The sequence below is a fragment of the Lingula anatina genome, chromosome 6 (assembly GCF_051362555.1).
Source record: "Lingula anatina isolate TDL-2025a chromosome 6, LinAna3.0, whole genome shotgun sequence".
Taxonomy (NCBI): domain Eukaryota; kingdom Metazoa; phylum Brachiopoda; class Lingulata; order Lingulida; family Lingulidae; genus Lingula; species Lingula anatina.
Window position 1 is genome coordinate 14936498 of NC_141772.1, and position 12354 is coordinate 14948851.

The window sequence follows — 12354 nt, forward strand, 5'->3', positions numbered from 1 at the left end:
AAGACTGGATAAATCCAAATTTCCATAAATATCAAAGGAAATGTTTATATTAATCCAAGTAAAGTAATTTTTCCTTCAAAAACATTTTTCTTATTTCACTGCACAAGGTAATATGAAATATAAAATATACAGTTTTATTCGTCTTTCAAAATATACACACAAACTAAATAATTTCATGAATTAAAAACTCTACCTCCTGGTAATCCATATGCAATAAAAATGCATGAACTCACGAGATTTAGAAAGTATTCATACTTAGGTAACAACTTACTTTGAAATGTACTATAATTTTAGCACTTTCATATAAATTGATGGAAGCACTTTTATTTCAACCTCACACAAACAACTGCCTCAACTATGCTTTTTAATTCAATTCTAAAGTCTCCAACATACACTCCACATGAAATGATCTTAGTGCTTCAAATTCAGAAAGCTTGATTCTCAGTGGTTCACTTTCATCACATGACTGTTATTCTCTTGGCACAAAACTAATCCCGAAATGGAATAACGAACATGTCAAGCCCCCAAACAACAATTAGTAAAACTGACAAATCATCTATCAGATAAAGTCAGATGGAGCATTTTTATATGTAGCCTTGAAGCACACGCACAAAATCCATTATCTGTTTCCAATCCGTCAATTCCAATAATCATTTTAAGAAAATTAATGGAAAAATCAATGAGGTTCTACTTCATATATTTGTCTTCTTGCTCGGCTAATATTTTTGCCGAAGATTTTGCATCATAGAAAAGCTCGTTAATCTCATCCACTTCGTCTTTCCCGATTGAATCTTTTCCGTTTATTTTTGCTAAAATACTGGCTGGAGTTAACAGCTGGTTTGCATACCTGAAGAAAAAAATATATAAATCAGTTATAAGATGTGCATTATACTGGAACTGTCATTGACATGCTTGTTTTACTTTCTCACACAGCTTTATATGTCTCTTTTTGGAGCTGATAATTAAAAAAATCTAAGAAACAAAAGACTGAAAGCTGGCAAAGATCAGTGCTGAAGACTCATTTCCTTTTAGGTATGTGGTCATTTTAAATGTCATAATATAATTTTATAGAAACTGGTAAAGTCTTATCACGGTTAGTCTGTGATCTGCCATACATGATCCTCTTTCAATATCTACGTGGCATACCCACGATCCTCTATCTATACACAGTATACCCACCTCAGTGTGGACTTGACTCCAATAGTTCCCAGCTCCCCCAGAGATTCCTCTCCTATAGAGTTCCCCTCAGTTTGGGCACGGATTTTCAAAATCTACCAAAAGTAAAGCACAAACTGTGATATCTTTTCCTCAATACCATGAAAGCAGACCGAAAGAGTGAAGAGACATTTCTGCATCCATTATGAAATCAGACCAAAAATGAAGTTTTAGACATATTTAGGGTTAATTATGTCACTGGTGCTTTTGTAACCTTAAATATTCCAATCCTTATCTTAGATGAATTACACTTTGTATCTTTATATATGAAAAACAAGCTAGCCGGAGTGACCAGTGGGATGACTAGTTAAAGACACAAACTAGTCATACTGTACCTGTATCATCTCATCTTTGGAGTATGGTAAAGTTTTGATGATCATAATTCTGTCCAGTAAATCCAGGGGCATGCCATGGGGGGCCACTATGTCCTCTGTGCCTCTGGAAAACAGGCAAAAAAATACCTTGATAAAGCAACTGATCTTGTGACTAAAATTGGTAATGAAATGTTCAAACTCTTAATAAACAGACTTCCTAACTGTTGATAGAAATTGATAAATTGTGCAACAGAGATTGCCAATTCTGGGAATCTTCCCTTTTTTTTTTTCGTTGACATGTCTCACTTTATGCACAAATATACTTGCCTCTATTTCTGGACTTACAACTTAAGAACTGCAATTATAGCAAGTCTAGAAACAGTTAAAATAATATGTGCATATATCAACTCAATGTCTACAAATCATTATACATAACACCATGATTTAGTTTACTCACTTTATCACACACTTCCCCCTGTTGGTGGCAAATATCACAATGGGAGCAATGGTGGACTCCAGAGCCCTGTGGAGGTAAGTAAAGCACTCTATGTCCAGCATGTGAACCTCATCTATAAACAACACTCCAGGCACCAGCTCAGCTATACCCTGGTCTATGTACTTGTTCACCACTTTGTTGATCTCTTTTCTCAGTTTGTCTGGAGGGCAAAAGAAAAACATAAAACGATATAAAACTGGTTTTAAATTTAATATAAAAGATGATGTGCACAATGCTAAATACTTTTATATGCCCTTTTTCATTACAGAAAGAATTCACATTCTTGTACCATAAAAGATAACAAACAAATTTTTAAGTTTTTAACCATGTAAACTATCTAAAAATACCTACTATCTGACTTATAAAACTCTTCTACCAACCTGTGATTTCTGTCTTCTTGGGTTTCATCAACTGCCCCATCATAGACATGATATCCTGACCTCCCTAAATTGAAACAAAAACAATATCAACAGATTGAAATTTTCTCTTAGATTTACTTTAGTGCCAGCCTTTTCTAATTTAATTTTTTTTTAATAAAACATTACCTATATTCTTCAGCTAAAGCAAGTCATTGTTAGCATTTGACAAAACGCTTCTGTGATGATCAAACTTGAACTACCATATTCTAAAAGATGCATACATACATTAACACGTAATATAATCTTGCACTAAACCAGATTTTAAAGGGATAATAACTCTTCGTTTCGGCCAAAAAATGAATTTTCCTGGAGTAAACAACAATTTTCCCATACTTACCAATGGTTAATGAATCCATTTTTACATTCCAAGTTAGTCCCTGTTTTTTTTCTAAAAAGTTTGGTTTTTTGTTAAAATCTCTTAAGAGATTTTAACAGAGTATAGCCATCAATGGAGGTCACGTGGTCTAAAGACAAGCTTTGATATCAGAATAATAGCTGTAACTGCCGTTTTTGTGGTACAACAGAATATATTATATTTCTATGAGTTGTTCACAATGTTTCTATTGTGAAATATAGCTCTCATACGAAGAGTTATTATCCCTTTAACATGACAGAAATTTATGTTGGTTTACATAAAGACAATTGAAACCTTTGAAACAAGGCAGCAAAGCTGTCAAATGTACAGACAAAGAACAGAAAATAAAGATGCAAATATGTGAAAAATTAAATTTTCACAAAAAACTGTTTAATTGCCAGAAAAATTTACCAAACAGACTGCATTGCCTACTGAAGCTGTATTTTAGTCCCATGTTTCTTTCCTGTAAGTTTGAGAACAGTAAGTGACATGATTTTCCTTAAATGGTCATCATGGAAGCAGTGCCCAAAATAGGGGTTTCTTCAAATTTTGATGCAATATTACATAATGTTTAACAGCTTAATGACCATCAATTTTTAATTATAAAATATTTGTATCACAGATATTCAGAAAATGTGACTAGCAAAGGTCTTCAGGCCCATGGAACTTCAAAGTCACGCCTTGAAAATGCCAAAATGTAAACAAGACAGCACTGTTCTGAAATGGGTTTATTTCCATTTTCAACACTTTTTTAACATAAAACAAAATAAACATTTTACTGCCATTTTTATATGACCAACTAAAAAAATTGATGAGATGGGAAAAGTATCAATAGAACAGTGTTAAATGTCCAATTTCCTCCATTCTGAGATTCTGAACATAGTGGATGATTGAATCTGACAAACTGCAATGATATGAGTTTATTTCCATTTTGACACTTTATTACACAATACATGATAACAAGTTTACCATATTTTTTACATAATCAACTAACAATGTTGTAAAGATGCAGGAAATATCAAACAAACACTTTTAGGCATCTTATTAGTTAAATAATGAGACTGTTAACATGCTTAAGAATTGAATCTGAGGAAATGTGAAAAAAACAGTATAACTTCTAAAATAATGGCCCGATTATGCTGATTTTCGAACTCAACCTGCGTTTTAGTAAGATTGACCACTCCTGTGAGTATAATTACAATTGGCCAATCCGTTTTTCTTATATTGTGTTATCAGTGTTGCATTTATATTGAAAATAGTGAAAAAACAGCATAAATTCCCTCAAAATAGCCCAATCATGCTGATTTTCGAACTTGACCTGCGTATTATGAATATTCATCAGTTTTGTAAGTTTCAAGTCAAAAGGTAAAATGGTTTTCCACTTATCATGTTATCGGTGCTGCATATATACTGAAAAAAGTGAAAAAACAGCATAAATTACCTAAAAGTGACCCGATCATGCTGATTTTCGAACTTGACCTGCGTATTATGAATATTCATCAGTTCTGTAAGTTTCAAGTCAAAAGGTAAAATGGTTTTCCACTTATCGTGTTATCGGTGCTGCATATATGCTGAAAAAAGTGAAAAAACAGCATAAATTCCCTAAAAGTGACCCGATCATGCTGATTTTCGAACTTGACCTGCGTATTATGAAGATTCATCAGTTCTGTAAGTTTCAAGTCAAAAGGTAAAATGGTTTTCCACTTATCGTGTTATCGGTGTTGCATATATGCTGAAAAAAGTGAAAAAACTGCATAAATTCCCTAAAAGTGACCCGATCATGCTGATTTTCGAACTTGACCTGCGTATTATGAATATTCATCAGTTCTGCAAGTTTCAAGTCAAAAGGTAAAATGGTTTTCCACTTATCGTGTTATCGGTAAAAGTGCACGGCGACGGCGACGACGGCGACGACGGCGACGACAGACGCAGATGATGGCTATATGTACAGACACATCTGTGTCTGTACATAAAAACGCAAGTGTTATTTCCCGTATCATTTACAAACCTGTGGCCTTGCATTTGCAATATCTAGGTCATGTAAGGTGACATCCTGTATGACCTCTTTTTTCTTGTGGACATCTCCTTTAGGTAGAGGGACGTACTCTTCTGCTTCTAGATCAAACTCTGTAGCATATGTATCAGATCTGCCCTGACGCTGAAAACGATAGTGGTACCAATGTTTTAAAATCTCATTTGGAAATGTGTGGTCTATTTTTATTGTCATTTTTTATATATCAACACAGAATATGCAGCACATGTACTGAATGAAAAGTAATAGTGACAAAAACAGTTGAAATAATCCAATGTCTAAAAATATTAAATCCATGTCAGAAGGGCTCACTTGAAAATAACAGCAAAATTTACAAGAAAAAAAATATACATATATATACAAATTTTTTTTTGGTGTTTTCACTTACAACACAAAATGCAGTCATGCCATTATGTACTAATAAAAACACAGATGTTTCACAACGGTGAGTCATCATAGTTTTAACAAAAACATAAATCATTCATCTGAATACATTGCAGTTCTTGGGTCTTTCTGAATTCCTCACCTTAACAGCTCCACTGTTGGCTTCAATATAAATGACATCTCCTGTCTCCACCTTCTCTTTTTGTAAGCTCTCATAAATAGATGGGTCTAGTTTTAGCTGCTTCGTACCCTTAGCAGTCTTCAGTCCTATCACCACATGACTCACTGTTTTCCCATAACCTGGAAAAAAGAAGAGTTTCTTTAAACAATAATATATCAAAGATAAACTAGCCAAAAAGACTGGTTTTCATACAAACATCAAAGAAAAAATTCAAAGTTACATATATCATGGCAGCACAGAGGGCTAAAAGTTTTTTTTCCATGATTACCAAGAAAAAAGAAATGTATCCTCAATATATTCCAGCAAAGTTTAGAATAAAATGCTTAACCAAGAGCAAAACCATAAATGAAAACAAGTGCTGGAATACTCTGGCTTTATATTAAATACATTCAAATGACCAGAATTTGCAAAAGGAGGAGAAAAGGTACAAATACAACCCCTTTCATTATCTTTCAAGCTGAAATTATTGAAAAATTAACATCTTGTAAAAATGTACACCCATATATAAGCCAAAAATAATTTCTATATATTTCTATATCTTCAGCTGCTTGTTACTCCACACTGTCTGGTATTATTCTTACCTCCCATTGGGTTCTCTGTTTCTACTGGTGTCAGCTCTGTTACCTCTCCCTCATATACTTCTTTGGTCTCCTTTATCCTCAAACCTACCAAAAACAACATGCAAATGCTTCAAACCTGAAACTGGCATCTTCTTCATTTTCAATCATTTTCCCTCTATTTTTTTTATTCACTTAACATAAAACTTAAGTAGACATGACACAATTTCTAAATTAACGCACATCAATCATCGTTTTAATAAGATGAGGCTTGTATATGATCCTTTGCATACTTTTAAAAATGTAGATTGTTCCATAAAACAAGACCCTCCTTTATCACAACTTACACTGACACAAATAAATGTACCCAGTCCCACATTTTAGTTCTGTTAAAATTCCTGACCAAACACCTGTTCTTCGACTAAAATATTAAACAAGGCAGCAAAGCTGTCAAATGTACAGACAAAAAACAGAAAATAAAGATGCAAAATAGGTCATTTTGTCAATTTTGATGCAATAATAAATAATGCTTATAATAGCACTGTCAGTCAACACTGAATTTTAATCATGCACAACAGGTAAAATGGTCAATAACATGAGCGGACCCAGAGATATTTTCTGACAGTATTCCAAAGTACCTATTTTGATCCATTCTCCATTTTGATGGTCTTCCAACAGAAGAAAAAATAGATATCAGGCAATATAAACTTAATAACCTGACTGTCTTCCGGAAGTCCCAGAAGATGGTCTCAATCTACCCTTTCAATAAGATTACAGTTTCAGGACCATGAGAGTTCAAATTCACATGATGTAAGTCTCAATATTTGAAAAATGATGACAGTGCATAAAATAATATTACATAAGTAACATAATGTTTAAAGACATAAAAAACAATACAACTGCTTATGTGGAAAAACAGAAATGTCAGAGTCTCAGGCGGATGAGAGTTTAAAGTCACAAATGCAAGTGTTTGAGAAAAAATTATAAAGGAAAACAACAAAACTAGAAAAGCACTCCGAGAGTGCAGACCTCTGCCAAGGTAGCAATTGTTGATTATTATTGATTTTTGTCCTCTTTGGCCCACTTCTGACAGTTCCTGAAAATTTCAGCAAAATCAGTCCATAACTTTTTGAGTTATGTTGATGACAAACAGGGGTGAAAATATAACCTCCTTGGCAGAGGTAAATATAATTCCAATGAAGCTGCTATTCAAACTTTTAATCTTTCAGTTTGATATATATATATATATATATATATATATATATATATATATATATATAAAACTTATTTGCAATATTGAACAAAATTTACCTGCATAATTATCACTGCTTCCTTATTATTAATCTAGCAGAGAGCTTAACCTATGGGAGTTTACAGGGAAATATCAACAAGTGTGCTTTATGTAATCTCAAATCACAAGTGTGCTTTATGTAGCCTATCAATTAGGCAAATTACTTTATAACTGAAATTAGCGAAGTGATACCCAAGGGAAATTTATAGACTGACCCTCTCAAAGGTCTTTCAGGCCCATAAGTCACAACTTAAGAAGAGCACAAAACAATAATGCACAAAATAGGAGACTACCACTTCTGATGCAATAATACATTATGTTTAACTGCACAGTCAACATTAAATTTTAATTTTGCACAACAGGTAACACCGATGAGAGTAAAAGCATAAGGCTTCAGGCCCATCAGAGTTCAAGTTTATACTTAGAAAGTGCCAGAATGAGAAAAATGAAATTTCACACAAAATTGCATTAAATTCAATAATAAATGATAACCCAATTGACCTGGCTTTCTAATTTGAACTGCATGCCAATCCTAAAAATCATACTCTTAAGTTAAATATAATAATAAATAACACAGTTTTCTTTTCATAATGTTTGCAGTAGCAGTGCAAAAAGATTATTGTCAATTTTGATGTAACATTACATAATAAATTATAGAATAATTATCACCAATTTTTGATTATTGACTATAAATAGCATGAACATGTAGAAAATTTGATTACCATCCGGCTTCATGTCCATGGGAGCTCCGAGTCCCACAATGAATATGCCAAAAAGATAATGAATATTTCACTAAAATGAATAACTTCCAGAAAAAGAAGCCCATTAGACTGCTTTTCCAACTTGGGCTGCATTTTAGTCCTGTGTTTCTTTTTTGAAAGTTTGACAATCATAACGAACACGGTTTTCCCATCATGGTCATCATTGATGATTGAATCTGACAAACTGCAATGATATGAGTTTATTTCCGTTTTGGACACTTGATTACACAATACATGATAACAAGTTTACCATCATTTTTACATAATCAACTAACAATGTTGTAAAGATGCAGGAAATATCAAACACACACTTTTACGTATCTTATTAGTTCAATAATGAGACTGTTAACATGCCTAAGAATTGAATCTGAGGAAATTTGAAAAAACAGTACAACTTCTAAAATAATGGCCCGATAACACTGATTTTCGAACTCAACCTGCACTTTTGTAAGATTGACCACTCCTGTGAGTATAATGACAATTGGCTAAGCTGTTTTTCTTATATTGTGTTATTAATGTTGCATAAATGTTGAAAAAAGTGAAAAAACAGCATAAAAAAATTAAAAGAAAATGTAAAATAAAACATAACAAAAAATACCAATAAAGCTGCTATTCAAACTTTTAATCTAGCTGTACAATTACTAACATGATATGAATAACCCTATTGAGTTTGAGAATAATAAGGCACTGTTATTCATCTTTAGCATTAATGTAAGCGTTACACAAATTTTTTTTTGTAAACTTATTTTCCATATTAAATAACATTTACCTGCATAATAATCATCGATTCCTAATTATGTGACACAGTTAAGAAAGCTAAACTGATGGGACTTTACAATGAAATCTCAATGTGTTTTTATGTAATCTCATTTAATACCCACTTGAAAATTAATTAAGCAAATTATTTTATAACCCTGAAATAACTTGAAAATCAATTAAGCAAATTATTTTATAACCCTGAATTAACTGCCTACTATCCATATACATTTATTGCACCAAATAGCACTGTACTGCATTGCTTTCAAAACAGAAAACAATTACGATGGTTTTCCAACACAAGCTGCACTTCACTCTTTTCAGTAAGGTTGATTATCATAAGTAACATGGTTTTCCCTTAATCGCTATCCTGGCAGCAGTGTCCAAAATAGGGTTTTCTTTAACTTTCATGCAATATAACATAATACTTAACAGCATAATGACCATCAAAATTTTTATAAAAAAATAAAAGTATCATGGATATTCAGAAAATGTGATATGGAAAGGTCTCCAAGGACATGGAAGTTAGGGTCACACTTTCAAAATGCCAAAATGTTAACAAGAGATAACTGTACTGAAATGATTTTCTTTCCATTTTCAACACCTTTTTTACATAAAACCATCATCAATTAACTGACATTTTTAAATGATCAACTAGGAAAATTGTTGACATAGGAAAAATATCAATAGAACAATTTATAATGTCCAATTAGCTCCATTTGGAGATTCTGAACATAGTGAATGATTTAATCTGACGAACTGCAATGATGAGTTCCTTTCCATTTTTGATACTTTATTACACAATGCAGGATAATAGGTTTACCGTCATTTTTATATAATCAACTAACAATATTGTTAAGAAGCAGAAAATGTTAAAACAACACTTTAACATATCCAATTAGTACTGTTATAAGACTGTTAACATGCTTAAGAATTAAATCTGAAGAAAAACCACTTATATACAAAAAGGCTAATAACTTCATCAAAACTTAACTGATCAAGCTTATTTTCAAACTTGATCTGTATACTGGTCAGATTGATCACTCCTGTGAGTTGCAAGACAAAAGGCTGATTGGTTTTCCTTAAAATGCGTTATCAGTGTTGCATGTATGCTGAATAAAGGGAAAAAAACAGCATTACTTTTGTAAAAATAGTCCAATCATGCCAATTTTCAAACTTGACCTGCGTATAATAAATATTCACCAGTTCTGTAAATTTCAATCCAAGGAAAGGAAAAACATTTTTACACTTATCATGTTATCGGTGTTATAAAAGTGCTGAAAAAATTGAAAAAAAAAAAAAAAAAAAAAACAGGATAACTTCCATAAAAATTGCCCGATCTTGCTGATTTTCAAACTTGACCTGCGTATTATGAATATTCATTAGTTCTGTAAGTTTCAAGCCAAATGAAAAAACAGTTTTCCACTTATTGTGTTATCAGTGCTGCATATATGCTGAAAAAAGTGAAAAAACAGCATAAATTCCCTAACAATAATCCAATCATGCTGATTTTCGAACTTGACTTGCGTATTATGAATATTGATCAGTTCTACAAGATTCAAGCCAAAAGGTAAATTGGTTTTCCACTTATGGTGTTATCGGTGCTGCATATATGCTGAAAAATAGTGAAAAAACAGCATAAATTCCCTAAAAATGACCCAATCATGCTGATTTTCGAACTTGACCTGTGTATTATGAATATTAATCAGTTTTGTAAGTTTCAAGCCAAAAGGTAGGATGGTTTTCCACTTATCGTGGTATCGGGGTTGCATATATGCTGAAAAAAGTGAAAAAACAGCATAAATTCCCTAAAAATGACCCGATCATGCTGATTTTCGAACTTGACCTGCGTATTATGAATATTCATCAGTTCTGTAACTTTCAAGCCAAAAGGTAAAATGGTTTTTCACTTATCGTGTTATCGGTGCTGCATATATGCTGAAAAAAGTGAAAAAACAGCATAAATTCCCTAAAAGTGACCCGATCATGCTGATTTTCGAACTTGACCTGAGTATTATGAATATTCATCAGTTTTGTAAGTTTCAAGTCAAAAGGTAAAATGGTTTTCCACTTATCGTGTTATCAGTGCTGCATATATGCTGAAAAAAGTGAAAAAACAGCATAAATTCCCTAAAAGTGACCCGATCATGCTGATTTTCGAACTTGACCTGCGTATTATGAATATTCATCAGTTCTGTAAGTTTCATACCAAAAGAAAAAACAGTTTTCCATTTATCGTGTTATCGGTAAAAGTGCACGGCGACGGCGATGGCGACGACGGCGACGGCGACGACGGCGACGACAGACGCAGATGATGGCTATATGTACAGACACATCTGTGTCTGTACATAAAAAGGCTTAGTATGCCATTTAAACTTACATCAGCTCTTCTCATTTATCATATTTCATTTACAAGATAGATTCAACTTAACATACCGATGGCCCTCCTGAAGTTTTCCATAAGAACTTCTGTTTTCTTAATCTCAGAGGAGTATACTTCACTACCCACCATGGGACAGAAGGGAACTTTACTGCCTAGTTCTTGTGCTATGGCTAAGGCTATGGCTGTCTAAGAGAAAAAAATTAAGGAAAACTTAAAATTTAATTATAATATATTTAAGACATACAACAGTTACATTAGGCCTGCATAGGATTTTTTTTAGTCATAATAAATTATTCTCTTTATCACCTAAACAATGATGTTAAATTGATAAATTTGTTGACAAGAACAAAGGTTTATGGAAATTCTAGTGTCAAATAAAATCATTTTTGCAATGGAGCAAAATTAAATGAAATTTAAAGAAAAGAAATACATATTCCATGGGAAAGTGACAATTTGCAAAATATTTTGTCTAAAGCAAAACAAAAATGCGAAACAAATTATTTACCTTTCCTGTGCCTGGGGGTCCTGCTAATAACACTGCTCTTCCAGCCATCTTCTTACTTTTAATCAACTCTATTACAATACCAGCAGCCTGGGATACATAAAAGCCATATAATTATCAATTTCTGGGTGGAAAATACTATAACGCAATTGTCACCATTTGAAATGTTATTTCAATTACTGTAACACCAGCGCGGCAGCAACAGAGCAAAATCAACAACCAATATTCAGTATTCAAACTGACGCTTAATCAAAGACTATCACTATGTCAAGCGAGTTATAAACATAATCCCAAAGTATTGTAAATTTAATAAAATTATGATCAACGGTTACCTCTCTTGCTAGTTCCTGACCAACAAGTCCTTGTGCTGACGACAGAGCATAGCCTTCCTCATTTAGTCCTAGCCCTTTTATGTGACTATGCACTGCTATCCTCTGTGTTTTGGTCGTGCTTTTAACTTCCTCTATCTTCATTTTGATTAGATTTCGGCGGTTACCACTGACACTCGTCAAAAAGCGTGCACAATGCGTCAAGTATGGCCGCTTGGTTTGTTCTTCATGTAAGCAAAAGGTTTAATGAGAGTGGGAAACAAAGTCTGTAAAATAGTAATTATTCTATTTCAAAAATCAGAATATATTGACAAAATAGGCTTTCAAATGGATTGCCTAAATATTTTTATATATGGGTTTCGTATTGAGCAAGCAGATT

General features: G+C 32.8%; 1 protein-coding gene across 1 annotated transcript; it reads right to left on the reverse strand.

Annotated features, from left to right (window-relative positions):
- Positions 1–113: 113 nt before the first annotated feature.
- LOC106153913 (ruvB-like 1) lies at positions 114–12199 on the reverse strand. The gene is made up of 11 exons (XM_013528062.2): positions 11979–12199; positions 11650–11736; positions 11198–11330; positions 5978–6061; positions 5358–5515; positions 4808–4957; positions 2406–2469; positions 1987–2185; positions 1551–1653; positions 1180–1271; positions 114–847 (listed from the first exon to the last, which is right to left on the reverse strand). Exons 1-11 carry the CDS (start codon positions 12117–12119, stop codon positions 688–690), a joined length of 1371 nt encoding a protein of 456 aa, XP_013383516.1. The 5' UTR covers positions 12120–12199; the 3' UTR covers positions 114–687.
- Positions 12200–12354: the final 155 nt, after the last annotated feature.

What these genes read in the sequence shown, in the direction of transcription:
- LOC106153913 (XM_013528062.2), bottom strand. Translation starts at nt 12,119, where the DNA reads ATGAAGATAGAGGAAGTTAAAAGCACGACCAAAACACAGAGGATAGCA. An exon ending in CCAACAGTGGAGCTGTTAAG is followed by an intron (nt 4,958 to 5,357) that starts GTGAGGAATTCA and finishes TATCGTTTTCAG; the next exon opens with CGTCAGGGCAGATCTGATAC. An exon ending in CCAAAGATGAGATGATACAG is followed by an intron (nt 1,272 to 1,550) that starts GTACAGTATGAC and finishes TACTTTTGGTAG; the next exon opens with ATTTTGAAAATCCGTGCCCA.